Source organism: Macrobrachium nipponense, chromosome 5, assembly GCF_015104395.2.
Source record: "Macrobrachium nipponense isolate FS-2020 chromosome 5, ASM1510439v2, whole genome shotgun sequence".
Lineage (NCBI taxonomy): Eukaryota > Metazoa > Arthropoda > Malacostraca > Decapoda > Palaemonidae > Macrobrachium > Macrobrachium nipponense.
In genome coordinates, this window is record NC_061107.1 from 91369028 (window position 1) to 91384027 (window position 15000).

The 15000-nt window shown below is 37.5% G+C and overlaps 1 protein-coding gene and 1 pseudogene across 2 annotated transcripts in view; one reads left to right on the forward strand and one right to left on the reverse strand.

The window, feature by feature from the left end:
- The first annotated feature begins 4762 nt into the window (after positions 1–4762).
- Positions 4763–9185, forward strand: LOC135215507 (protein FAM200C-like; annotated as a pseudogene).
- Positions 9186–9895: 710 nt separating this feature from the next.
- The window catches only part of LOC135215508 (transient receptor potential channel pyrexia-like), a 12530-nt gene continuing 7425 nt past the window's right edge, over positions 9896–15000 (reverse strand). The window contains exons 2-4 of one of the 2 annotated variants that reach the window (XM_064250310.1): positions 14218–14399; positions 13207–13365; positions 9896–12484 (exon numbers count right to left, since the gene is read on the reverse strand). In XM_064250310.1, coding sequence (XP_064106380.1) covers positions 10229–12484; positions 13207–13365; positions 14218–14364 — 2562 coding nt within the window. In that variant the 5' untranslated portion in view covers positions 14365–14399 and the 3' untranslated portion in view covers positions 9896–10228. The remainder of the gene's footprint in view (positions 12485–13206; positions 13366–14217; positions 14400–15000) is intronic. The other variant, XM_064250311.1, reaches the window with a different exon arrangement.

A 15000-nucleotide genomic window follows, 5' to 3' on the forward strand; every position in this document is an offset into this window, starting at 1 on the left:
GCTTCCAAAATTCAAATTACGGAACTGTTTCGAAATTTTGCAAAGGGGTAGAGATAAATCTGATACAAATATATATATATATATATATATATATATATATATATATATATATATATATATATATATATATATATATATATAAATGTTAACTACCGAATAGTGTGAAACATTCCGGATATTAAATCCGAAACTCCCAATAAAAGTAAAAAGTTCAAATTGTTGACATAAGTGCAAGTTATCCTCATGAATAAATAATTTTCAATGCATGTAAAGTAAGCAGAAGTGGCATAGTAGCGTTTTAGATATTATATCACTTAATTAAGGCAAATTCCTATGTTTTGTTTATAATTTTGTCAACATTAAAAAAAAATAACCTTTGAATTTTATTACTTCTTGATTAATAATATGATTAACCCTTGCATATGTTTTGCCATTTGATTCTAATACGAATCTAGACAGTAACGTATATTACACAGGTCCTCAAACTTGAATGTTTTAGAACATGCATTAAAAATGAATAGGACATGACTTCATCTTAGAACTAATTTTTTTTTTTTTTTTAGTTTTCGTTTAGTTTAGTGAAGATGCCGAATAGAAAACTAACGATCTAATATAGAATTTAGTAAGTGTTCTTTGTTTGTTTTTTTATCTTCGTCTTCTTCTTCATTTCCACCGCTATCCTTATGCCAAGGAGTCAGTTTCCTTGATGCATCTTCTCCAACTATTCCAGCCGAAAGCATCCTCCTCCACTAAGCCCTTTGTTTCGCTTACTCAGGGAGTAACCCTACAAACTACTTTGCTGTTGTTGCTGTTGTTCTTGTTGGTGGGGGATGGGGGTAGGAGAGGTCTATGGTAGAGCCTAAAAAGGTCTAAAAAAGGCATTTCGCATTGAGTTAAAGATGCAGGAATGTTAGGATAGGATATTTATGATTTATTTGTTAGAATGTAAATTTTCAAAATGAATAACGTGCATGTTAAACAGCACAGAAAACTTATTTCTTATAAAATGTAGTGCATCTATTTTAGTTTTCGTTGTTGAAACAAGGCTCCATTTGACTGTAGATTTTAGCACTTTTTAATTTACGTTTAACTAGGAATATAATTATTACAACTCATGACTGATTGGAAAGTCTTGCATCCATCCCCAGTAAGCTGGATGTCGAATCACACCTTGTTTCAATTCCCCCTTCACATTTTTACTCCATCTAATCCTTTAGTTCCCTCTCACCCTTTAACCCTTAACATGTAGTACCTCCAAAGTCCTTTTCACTCTTTCCGTCTCACTCACCCTTACCACATGCCAAAACCATCTCAGTCTCGACTCTTATTATATCAGTAATCCTCACCACCCCGGAACGTCTCCAAATTTCTTCATTTCCCAGCCTCTCACGCAACGAGATAATCACAATCCATTCCTCTATCCTCAGGATGTGTTTAAAAAATAAGATTAGGTAAAACTAATGAATGACAAACCTTTGACGTTCAGTGATTCAGGAAATTCTGAGCTGCTTTCTGTCGTGTCTCAAATAACTCGAAATATTTCAAATATGTATATCTCCAGTTACAGAGCAAATATCTCGAGCAACAGCAATAGAGCTGGGATTAGGGAACAGGAGTAAATCTATTATCAAGAAGGTATTCGCGAGTCCATGAGAGCCCCAATTTAATTAATTGAGATTACCTTGACATGGTGATGACGTCACTGAAGTCCATTGGCCACACAGCTGATTGAACTAGCGCTGATTTGGATAAGAGACCTACAAGATCTTCAATTTTTGTTTAATATCTCCTGATTTTTACTCATAGCTGCAAAGCAAATTACCTGAAATGAGACATGTCTGATTTTCGACAGATTACCGCAATGCATCAGGCAAATCTAATCTATTTTTTCGTCAAGATGTGTGGCTGTTCTATTTCGCCGTAATAATGGGTCCAATACGCTTTTGTTTATCTCATGTGCAAAAATTCTAGTATCAAATTGACTTGCATTTGTTTAATATTACTCTTTAACTAACTCCGGAAATAGGACTTAAAAGTACACGACTTGTAGTACTGTTGTATTTAGTGCAAGCTTGCTGCTGAGTTTATAAGGTGAAGAAAAGTTAAGTATATCTTAGTTTTACCAGACCACTGAGGTGATCAACAGCTCTCCTAGAGCTAGCCAAAGGATTATATATTTTTACGTGGATACGAACCAATTGGTCACCTAGCAACGGACCTACAGCTTATTGTGGGATCCGAACCACATTATATCAAGAAATTAATTTCTACCACCACAAATAAATTCCTCTGATTCTGCGTTGGCCAAGCCGAGAATCGAATTCGCCCACTGGATTGGTTCCCCGAGCGCTAAAACTAGCTTTGTAGCCATCTATACTCTGTTTTTTTTCATCTGTCCATCCGCCTGTGGTGTTTCCGTATGGTAACACTGCGTCCCGGGCTTAAGATAGTTACATTCAGCTTACATTCAACAATAATGATAATATCCTATTTCGAATATTAATGGTGTACTTCGCATTCAGTAAATTATTAAAACACTTTTCAGTTGCAAATGTACACCCAGATATCCTTTTATTTACCTAATACTTACACATACCGTAACTATTTAAAGCCCGGGACGCAGTGTTACCATACAAAAACACCACAGGCGGATGGACAGATGGAAAAAACAGAGTATAGTTACAAATTTCACACATACCAAAATGGTAATAATAACCTATTAGCTGGACTGAAACTTTGTACTGACAATGAGTTACAGATTTACAAAGCTGCTGCTCATTCAGTATAAGAACAGGATCTGGAGATTGAGAATGACTGTACAGGGTGTCCATAAAGTCCCAGTACCATTACAAGCATTTATTGCTCAGAATGGTACTGGGACTTTATGGACACCCTTTATATCCCTGATAAAGAACTTAGCTGACATTGTCTGCGCTATTTCACTGGGAGGAACTATTTGTTCTGAAAGTTTGTAAAGTCATGTTTACTACTGCAAGAAATTAAGTTGAAATCACGTCGATAAAAAAAGAAAAAAATAATGAGGGCCGGTGGGGAATAAACCTTCAGTGCACTGGGCGGGGAAGGTACTGCCACAGTAGCTCTAAAATCTGGCGGGAGAACACAAGAGAATTGGTTATTAACAAAGCCGAGCTATATTTTATGGAAGCTAGTAGTTCATCGATGTATACGATATCGCTAAAAGAGCGGCTAAATTTAAAAATGATATATTATAAACGTACTTATCCTTTGTCAGCCTAATGAAGCTCGGCATTCAAAATTCATTCTCAGCGACGCTGAATGAAGCAGCGTTTTCCTAACGGTTTTTAAATACATTTCTGCCTTGTCTCACACTTAGCAGTTTATAGGCTACTGACCAAGAAAACTTCATAACCATCGTCAGGGTCTGACTTCGAGTATCGGTCTACTATTTTGTTGACACTGATACTGATAGACATTATGACAAGGCAAGGCTAGTGTGACGGAAAGTCAGCATAGGCCTATGTACAAGAATGCAACCCCGCCCGCTCGCCCCCTTCATCGTTACTAAATTCAGCAAAGGATTACCATCATAACAAAGTTTTTTATTTTATTTTAAATAAAGAGAATTTTAAAAGTCTGTTTTTGGAGGCGTAATTAGAGATGAATATTTTTCACAGTGTATCGATTGTACCTATAGATCAATGGTTCTTAACCTGGGGTACCTGTACCCCCAAGGGGTACGAAAACTTAAACCTGGGGGTACGAGATATGATAGCCAGTGCAATGGTACCGTATATTTACCATGAGAAAGCAAAATGTATATTTTCTAAATTTTTCTCTTACTATAATTGTCTCAATTTTTTTTAAGTTAGTACTGTAAACAATTTTCTTACGTTTTCTATGGTTTCATATACGTTTCTTAAGTCCTGAAGATGAACCCAGGGAAGGGTTCGAAAGCTTTCTGTAAAGTCTTCAAAATTATACACGGACTTTTTACACTTTGTATTATTGTGGACCCTTTAGAACTTTATATATACTCTCGTGATAGAGAGTTTTTAAGATCCCTAAGGTACGCTGGTCCTGGCTCTGATCCTTGGCTTCAGAAGTTCAGTAACTTTTTGGTCTGGGTTTTCACTGAGAGTGAGAAGAACCAACGAGTACAGCTCTCGTGACACAGAAACGTATTGCAAAATGCACTGTGCTGTGAGTAGTTGAGTCGATGTGAACAGTGTGAATTGGGTCTGCATTGGATTTGATTGTGCTCGAGTGATTGATAGTATTGAGGTGAATTACTGGTGCCTGTGGAATTTGGCTTTGTGAAGTGTTATGCTTTGTGTTATCATTTTATTTGTCACAATATATATATATATATATATATATATATATATATATATATATATATATATATATATATATATTAGTGTGGTATAACTGTGAAATTGCTTAGAATAGCTATATTGATAAAAGATGTCTAATATTGAAGGTACTGTTATGTGCATGAGGAGGAATGTGGTGGACTCTGTATTGTGGTGGTAGTGATACGTTATTATATAACTTATAACCGTTGTATAATAACGTATGATCACCAACACAATACACAATCCTCCAAATTCCTCCTCATGCACATAACGCTACCTTCAGTATTGGATATCTTTTATCAATATATCTATTCTTGACAATATTGCAGTTATACCACACTAAAACATTATGTTATATTTTATAATGGTTATAGCATCCAGGTCTGCACTTTTCCAGGTATCGGTGTCATCAAGACCTAGTAATGATGTCTAAGAAACGTAAGTGGAACGACGACTAAGTTCGTTACGGTTTTACCTGTATGACTGAGGCAGATGGAACTCAACAACCACAGTGCATACTCTGCAACACAGTATTTGCAAATGCAAATCTCAAACCACCAAGTCTGAATGAGTACTTCAACAATCGGCATGGAGGCTTAGATGCTGGACATAACTTAAAGAGCTTGAGGATCAAGCGGGAACGATTTGATCATAGTGGTACCTTGTCAAAGGTAGGTTTTGTGGCAGTTGAGAAACCTCTGTTGCAAGCATCTTATGAAGTTGCACTTTTGTGTGCAAAGAAGAAAAAAGCCCACACTATTGCAGAGGAGCTTGTGAAACCTTGTGCATTAGAAATGGCAAAAATAGTGTTAGGGACAGAAGCTGAAATGAAGCTTGAACAGATACCTCTGTCAAATGACGTCATCCTTTCAAGGATCAATGATATAAGTCGAGATATCTTGCAGCAGGTGATAACAGACCTGAAAGCTAGTCCTGTCAAAGTGAGTATTCAACTGGATGAGTCAACTGATGTTAGTTTGTTCGGTATGTGAAAGAGAAAGAAGTGGTGGAAGAATTCTTATTTTGTAAACCTCTGAAAACTACTGCAAAAGCAACAGATGTGTTCAGTCTTGTGAAAGAGTTCTTCTTGGAACATGGAATGACTCTCAACATGTGTGGTTCAGTTTGCACTGTTGGAGCCCCTGTCATGCTTGGAAATAAATCAGCCTTTGCTACCCTGGTGAAAAAAGAGGTTCCCCATGTAACTGTCACTCACTGTGTTGCTTCGTCATGCACTTTTTCAAAGACACTGCCAGAAAAATTGAAGACTGTTTTATCAGTTGTTTTGCGTGCTGTAAATTTCATCAGAGGACGTGCAGTGGACCGTCTTTTTGCATCTTTTTGTGAAGAAATTGGAGCTGAGCACAGTGTTCTTCTTTACCACACAGAAGTGAGATGGCTTTCCCGTGGCAGAGTACTTACACGTGTCTTTGAACTTCATGAAGAAATTATGCAGTTTCTTAGAAATCAAGGCAGTGAAATTGCTGACCATTTTGAAAACAGGGAGTTCATTTTGTCTCTGGCATATCTGGCAGATATATTCACGCACCTCAATGAACTGAATGTCTCTATGCAAGGAACAGCGATGATTATGATAACTGCCAGAGAAAAGTTATCTGCCCTCACCAAGAAGCTTCCAGTGTGGATAAAGCGCATTGAAAATGGAAATTTTGCAAATTTCCCTTCTCTTGATGAGGCTGCTAGTGCTGAAGAAAAGCTGTCCATTGTGAATGAAGTAAGAGAACATTTGCAAGAACTGATTCAGTCCTTCCAAGGGTATTTTCACCTTGAAGAAGGTTATATGGTACAAAGATGGATACAGGATCCATTTCTTTTCATCCTAGATTCCATGGATGATAATGATATGATGAAGGATGATCTTGTGGAGTTGCAGACCAATGACAGAATCCGAATGGAGTTTGAAAAAATGCAACTGGATATGTTTTGGTGTGCACAACTCCAAACATTCCCACAGTTAGTAGGAAGAGCTTTGGAGGTCCTCGTACCATTTGCAACTACATACTTATGCGAGGCAGGGTTTTCAATGCTCCTACATATCAAAACAAAAGCCAGAAATCGTTTGGATGCAAGTGATGACATGCGTCTGACACTTTCAAAGAAAGAACCTCGTTTGAACATCATCATTAATGAGAAACAACAGCAAAAGAGCCACTAAAAATGTGTTGGTGTATTATGTAGCATTACTCATAATTACTGATATAATTTGCATTCATTGTATCCTACTAATTGACACTTTTCATGTGAAATAAAGTACCTTTAATCAGTAATTAAAAAACCCAATAATTTCTCAGCAAGGTTTGTATCACTAATCTTTTTCATATGTTTGTATGGTATTTATATTGGATGGGGGTACGAGAACATTTTCTGAGATATCAGGGGTACGGGCACTGAAAAAGGTTATAGATAGATAAGCGATAAGGAACAGCTCAGCCTGACTGAAAATCTTACGCACTTGTCGATGTCTGTTAATTTATGAAAGGGTTGGATGCGTTATTGAATGTTAATAATTTCATGTGCAAATTATTGAATTTGTTAATTAACACCTTCAGAAATGTTTAGGACTAATCCATGAATACAATACTGGGGTCACCGTTAACTCTCTCTCCATCCGTTTGTTATTCTCTCGTGGCCATCCTCTGGCATTTTTCTCTCACCCCTTATCTGCAGCAGCACATCCCACACTGTTACCATGACAAGATGTCAATGAATCTTAATTTTTCGGGGATAGATGCGTTGAAACAGAGTATAGTATCTTTGTATTGCGTACGAGAATATGTCATTCTGCTTTTACCTAACCGGTTTCTTATTTATCTCTGCTGAACTTCTCTACTGTCCCTTGGTATATTTTCAATTTTACTTTTAATTACTTTGTGTTCTCCATTTCCAGACTTTCTACATACCTGAAGAAATCGTCTGTAGTTCTTTCCTTCCAGTAGCTGACTCCAAATAGCTCCTAATCATCCATTCGTTCTTCCTTTAATTTTCATTATGATTACTGTAGTGTGCTGTTTTCAATTCAAAGTTATTTAACCTGTCTTCTAAATCTTAATCTTGTTTTTTTTTTTTACATTAAATAAATTTTAGATGACTCTTTCGATGACTTTATTTTCTCACTGTCAGATTAATTTTATATCGAATATTGGTTTCCAGTCTATGTCCACCGCCTCAGTCTCTTCTCCCAATCCATCTGTAGCTGTTCTACGGACTGTCTACCTGCCTCAGAAGTCTTCTCTTGGGATTCTTGTGCATTCCATGCAAGTTACAGTACTAATGCTGAGTCAACTTGTGTTCCTAAATAAAATAGTTCATTAGTATCACACCAGGAAAAACTTTGGCTAATGTATAAATCAGAGCATTTACCAAGGTCACTAATATAGAGTTCTAATATCTTGCCGACCCTGCTAAGCTAACTTTCTTCATTGTGTATTCTGTTTGCTTTCTTAGATAGGCCAATCAACTGGACAAAATATTTCTCCTGGGTGCTACTAACAAACCAGAGAACTACAGTGCACCGGTCTTAACTAATCTGGTGCATGTTACTGGGGTCACTGACTTGAGCAGATTGAATTTTCATTCAGTGTTCCAAAGTGATGAACGCTATTAGTCCGATCGCTGGATTTGCTTTTCCCCTGGATATTCACAACTAGTAACGATTTACCTTTAACAAGGAGCATGCATCAGATAAAAGAATCAGACGCCTTATTGTTTTCTTGTGGAGTTTCTGTTTAATAGGTAGCTGTACTGCGTCGAGTTCATTTGAGATCACCTAAATCTTGAGGGCTTTTCTAGACACACTTAGAGAAAGTTCGTCAGAGAGCAGGAAAGAGCTGTGTGCATATTCCGCATAATTCTGTGATTGTGCACACGGCACAAAGAGAAAGCGGGATAGAAAATGTTACCCGTTTTTTAAGGAGAGAGAGAGAGAGCTGAATTTTCGTAATCTGGCACCGTGAAGATGACGGGGAAATCTGTACTATTCTCTGACCCCTTCGAATATGAGAAGGAAATTTCCTTCCTTGGGTAAACATTATGTTACCCAATTCAGATTAATTTGAACGATTGGTTTTATTTTTTCCATACTCTGAAACATATGGGTGTGTCATGATAATCTCTTTATAGCGAAGAATTATATAGTAAAGGACAAGGTCTAAAGGAAAGGAAAATGCATCTTCTTCGAGAAGGTCTGCAGCAAGGAGGCATCCGCGCACGTGTTGGAGGCGTCTGTTCTCATGATTGTTGAAGAATCCCCAGGTGTGTTATGGAACTGAGCACGCGCCGTCGCGTCGCCAGAAACGCCGCGTATTCTGATGTAACTTTTCGTCTAGATCCTTCTAAAAAGTTCCTGTCGGGAGTCGATGACGTTTGCTGGTGGGCTCCGCCCTTTTCAGCCCCGCCCCCAGATCGCAGTATATATATGCCATGAGGAAGTAGAAGAGATCAGATCATCAGAGAGAGATAAGAGAAGAAGGAAGAGACAAAGGATAAGAGAGGAAGAGGACGCACGAGAGAGAGCGTGAACGGAAACAAGTTAAGTCGTCTGTAGTCGGAGAGAGAGAGAAATCCCGACGTTGAGCAACCCTTCATAGAAGAAACGTCCTAGGAGGATCGAGTATTGAGACTAGGCGTTTTTTCGTGAAGTACAGTCAAGAAGCCGCCTGAAGTTCTACTGTCCCAGTTTGAGAAGCCCTGGCTTCGAACATTGATTTCGACCACTACCATAATGGCCATTGAGTCTTGGATTACCGAATGGTTTCCCCAGTTCACATATTGTAAGGTTTCATTTTGTTATGTAAATAGGAGAAATCATTCTGCATTTATCTTTGTTAGTGAGCTTGTAAATAAACTTCTGTTCTTTTCAAGTTTCTTTCTATATTTGTATCCCGAGTTTCAACTGTTGGTGTTGAATCCTTTTTGTTTATTATATTAAGAACCTGAGAGGATCTCTAGGTCCGTAAGAGGGTCAAGGAAAAGACGGAAATCGTTATTTATTTACTGCATAAGTAAGAAAATTGTGCAGAATGGTTACAAGTTATTCAAAATGTAACATTAAAAGGAATTCTGTATGAGTTACACGTTATAAGATATAATTTAGAGTAGAAATTACATTGTAAGTTGATATAAACCTTTGCATAATTATTTACAGAGGAAATATACACAAGACAACACTTCAGGCCAAGAGTTATTCAATATCTAAACAGAATTGAAGAAATAGGTCCAGAAAAGGCCATTTTCTTTCAGGATTGGCTACAAGAACAGTAAAGGATAGTATAAGAAAATCATTAGAAAATCACATCCATAGTCAATAAGCCGTTTACCTATTTTACATCTTGTCTCGTTACGTGTCCAGTAAAAGGAATGCGAAGCCGACCAGAGCACCATTAGCGCTGTTGAATTAGTACTAAGACAAGTAGATTAAAAAGAAAAAACAGTATGTTGTGGACCCTGTTAAGAACAAATCTACACTAAATGGAAAGCGCAAACTATATATATACGTATAGTATGTATATTGTAAAATAATATATATATATATATATAATATATATATATATATATATATATATATATATATATATATGGGTGTGCGCTATTGTACGTATGTGCATGTGTTTGACTTGTAATTTAGGCACATATTTTTACCTCGTAATTTCATACAAATCTTCATAGCATCAGATGGAAAATTTGAAAACGGATTTAATATATTTTAGCCAATTATTCTTTTTTTATCGATTTGGTAGCTTCCATTGCACTGTTTATAAAAGCAACTTTGTGATATTTCATCATTAAGTTTAGCTAATTTTTGCAACGTTTTGCTACTTAGCTTTCTTTAATAACTAATGAAAACTCTGAGGTATTTCCGATGCTGATTTCAGTTAGGCAGAATGTTTTCCGACCAATTTGTTGTACAGGTTTTGATTCTGAAGAATCTGCTCCTGAATTTGCTGCGAGAGCTCTGTCATCTGCTTCTTGATATCACCACACATCTCTGAAAGTTCTTTAATCATGTGGCTCTGATTTCTGCGATCGGTTGTGTATCTCTTCTTGAAAGATTGCAGTTGTTCGACAACATCGTCATCGGCTTCCTCAGGGAAATCCTCTGGCTCCTTGCAACTGCCTAAAGTGATTGCCTCCGAAATGATCTTCTCTGGTATAGTCCTCATGAACTTATGTTTCCTGAATTCCTTGTTTGGGAAAATAGTAATTTTAGTATCGACAGTCAGACGGGAGGAAAGCAGTGACAGCAGTGCCTGTGGGAAGCACTTTATCTTGTAAGTGAAAGCAATAAGCTTCTCAAAGGCCACAAGGTATGATAACTGCTTAATCAACCTTTTGATTTTCCCTTGTCTCCTCAGGTCGGGAACACCTTTTACAGCTAAGCCAGTCAAGAGATTACCCATGATTATAACCACCAAGAAAAGAAAAACACTCATTAGGATCTGAGGATAGATGTTGAAAGGGGAACCCTTTCGGTCAACAAATTGGCTATAGGATATTTCTCCTTTCAACATCATGAGAACCTTCACGAAGCCAAGATTAAAATCTGCAAATATGGGAAGCCTTTGAAAAAGTACATGGAAGCCAAGGGTAAATCCAATGAGGACACTCAGAAATGCAAATAAGAACTTGAAAATAGATTTGCCTACTTTAGTGACCATCAGAATGTACGCGCCTAAGGTAGGGAAACGTCCCAAGAGCATCATGAGTTCTATCCAGCCAAGGACAATGGACAAACTGGCAAACATTCGCTTTGGAGATAACCTCGCGTCAACTTTGTTCAGTGTAACATCATCAACAATTTTACCAGATACTGTGCACACAACAAAAATAGAACATGCTAAGGCTGCAACTTTAGTATAAGTCTCCCAGTGTGTCAAATACCTCTTAAAGTTAGCAATGGTCATAACAATCTCAGGCAGAGCTACAATGACTAAGAAGGTACCATGAAGTATCCTAAAAATCATCAGCGAAAATGGATCTGTCGACCAGTCTTTTGGTGTTGTGCCAAAGGTCATCATAATAAATACACTGTGAATCATAAGGTATATGAAGTATTGGAAAACCTTTAAGTAGAATGCTCCCCTTATACGACACCATTTGATATGCAAGAAGCTTTCAACAAGTGGATGCATTATAAGCGTCTCCAGTGGGGTGCCAGCCATTTCAGAGATGATAGAGCTTTGGATGTTTCTTTTATTTGATGACACAAGACTCGAGTAGTCAAAAGTGATGCTATAATCTGGATGATGTTTCGGTTTATTAGACAACTTTATACTGGAGTTAAAAAGATCTCGAAAAAGCTGCAAAGCAGTTGGCAAATATCTTTTGACTAGAGTGAAATTAGAAACCTCATTTTTGTAAACATTCACCAGATGCTCACCATTTTCTAGTAGAAGTTTGCAACATTCTGGTGAAGAACTTTCTATGGCGTAGTAAAAGGGATGATTACCGTATTTATCGATAGAGGTAATTAGATGTCCTACGCGTCCTGAATTGAGCAAATGTTGGAGGACGTCAGGATTTCCAGAAATGCAGGCAGCGTGTATCGCTGAGTGGCTCTGGAAAGTAACTTTGGTGGGGTTAGCTCCATTACTAATGAAAAAATCCACAACATCAGATAGACCAAGATGACATGCTTTGATTAATGGTGTCTCTCCAAAAATATTGGCTTCGTCAAGATTCTTGTGAAATGTGTAAATATACCGAATCGCTTTTAATGTCTGGCTTTCGCTGAAGGAACCAGAGGTATTTGAAAGAGCCGCGTGGTATATACTGTGGCCATTTTCATCCAAGTTTCTCATATACTCTGGAAGATTGATATCTGTCAGGAGCTCCTTCAGAATCGACACATTTCTGTGCGATGCGGCCAAGTGAAAAACAGTCTGGTTGTCGCCGTCTCTGATGTTAAGATCTGGTTGACATTTTAACATTTGGGAGGTGGATATCCTGTCGCCTATCTTAACAGCCATGTGAAGAGGAGATTCTTTTGTCTTGTTCTTGAAATTACTTGGAGGATGACTCGTTTCATCGGGAGAGGCCCCTCGCTGGAGAAGTTCTCTCACCCCATCGTGCCACTTCTCCCTCACAGCAACGTGAAGCGCTGTTTCTCCAAGGCTGTCGTGAACATTTACCTGCAGTGAGAATGTAAAATTACTGAATGAAAGCCAGAAAGTAAGTAGGATGTTCTGACCAATTTTCTATCTAATGCAAACCAATTTGAATAGTCATCTCACGTTAAAAAGTTAAGTATATCTTAGTTTAACCAGACCACTGAGCTAATTAACAGCTCTCCTAGGGCTGGCCCCGAAAGATTACATATTTTTTACCTGGCTAGAAACCAACTGGTTACCTAGCAACGGGACCTACAGCTTATTGTGGGGTCCGAACCATATTGTATCGAGAAATTAATTTGTAATTACCAGAAACAAATTCCTCTGATTCCACGTTGGCAGAGCAGGGAATCGAACTTGGGACTACCGAATCGGTAGTCGAGCACATAAAGCACTCGTCCAACGAGGAACAATAGTCATCTCAAGAACAGTGACAGCATCAAAGGTATTTTGTGCACTTTGTGTAAAGCTGAATAATCTAGACATTCTTATATATTTATATCGACCAATTCATGTATAATCAATGATCTACTATAGCTGGTTCACTTAAAGTAGATTCTTGGATGAGCCCCATGCTTACGAGACGTTTGTTTGGCGACAGCTGATTGGCTGGCACCGGGAGGTAGGTAGCTCAAAGCCAATCAGCTGCCGCCAAACAAACGTCTCGTGGGCATAGGGCTCACCCAAGAATCTACTTAAAGTGAACCAGCTATAGTTTAGTCTCACTTGGACAGAATACTAACCCGTGCTCCTCGAGAAATTAGAAGCTTAAGTATATCAAACTGCTTCATATGACAGGCCGAGTGGAGAGGCGTCAGCCCACAGTAATCCGTGCTGTTAATGAGCCCTGCTGCTTCGTGCAAACGTTTCTCTACCTCTGCGAACTTGCCAGAGTTTATTGCCTGTATTAACAAAAGTACAAAACTGTTACGCAATAATTAATGTTTGAAGGGCTGCTCTGCAAGCATAGATATGTAAGGAACAATAGCCTTATCGGACTTGTGTCCAAGCAATCAACGAACGGAAAAATTACGCGCCATAATAGCTACATGGAAATAAAATAAAAGACAATTTCTGCTATGAATTTGTATAATTTTGCTTCTGCTAATAAGTTTACGTTTTTAGGTAAAGTAATTTGTATGTCTGACAGCCTATCTTTTTTTATTTGTCATTATATCTGTTAACAGAGTATTTGAAAATGATGAGTGCATCTTTTGCATGATTCTAAAAGATTCTAAAAGATTCATTTCGTCCCAGAGAACAACTGATTAAATTTTAGTATGAATATGAGCTTATATTTTGATTCAAAATATTCCTGTATTTTTGTATGTTACTTTTGTTACTGATGAAACGTATAGTTATAAGAAATTTCTCTCTTCTAGAGGTCATATCCTCCAGTTGCACTCATAACCATTAGGTCAAGATTTTGAATACTGCTGAATATTATAAGGAATGATTGTTAGACATATGCTTTTGTCATAGAATGTGGGCTTAATGTAGCTTAAAGTTTTTCTTTTTAATTATTGGTTGATATCTTCAAATAACCTAACCTTGGTAAGTAACTTGAATTTCATTTTGACGTCAGAATTGAAGAATCTCTTGAGTTTGTTGAACTTGAAGTGATGTTTTTCATAGTTTACCTGGTCGTTTTTACGTGTCTGCCAGTAAGCCAACCTGCTTTTTACTCTCTTATATTCGTAACTGCATACCCATGCTATTTGAGCGGTCAAACAATAAATAATTTTCTAACTTACGGAGAAGAGAAGACGCAAAGTGGCCTGCGACTTGGTCTCTGTGACAATGACCGGTGCGGCTGCGCATTCTTGATCTGCTGACCCATCTGGAGCGACCTTGTCCATCTCTATATAAGCCTCGTTAACGAAGTGTACCTTGTCACTCATTTCACAGCGTTCTTGGAGTCGGGAGGGTTCTGTATCTGCGGATATGTCTTCTTGCATTACTAATGGATAAGTGAGCGAAGGTTGCTTCACTTTCTGTAGAATTGAAATGAGTGAAGCTACTCAAGTCTTAATAACAAATAGTTCGTTTTATCTGTAAAGTAACATTTGTGGTTTGAATTATTTCGAAATTGTTAGAATATGACTGCTAGGTAGACGATTTTTTTGTTCATTTTATCTGTAAAGTAACTATGCTTGTCATAACTAACGAAAGTGGGAATAATTCAAGATTATACTGCTGCTGCTCCTTCCATCATTACTACTTCTGCTACTACTGCCGTTAATAATAATAATAATAATAATAATAATAATAATAATAAAATATAATAATAACATCCATATCTTCAGAATTTTACAATAATTTGGCTTTCACTGCGAGTGCAAGAGGACTTACAGTTTCTTTACTGGTGTAATTGTGCCTTGATAATCATCAGAGATGATTCAGTCCAAAATATGTTATCTATTACTTTATCCCATAATACATCCACTAGAAACTCATTTTATTTTAAACCTAAATACGTACATATAGCTCTCATTCCCGTGAAACTGTATATGTGCCCTATTGCTAGGTAGTCTTTC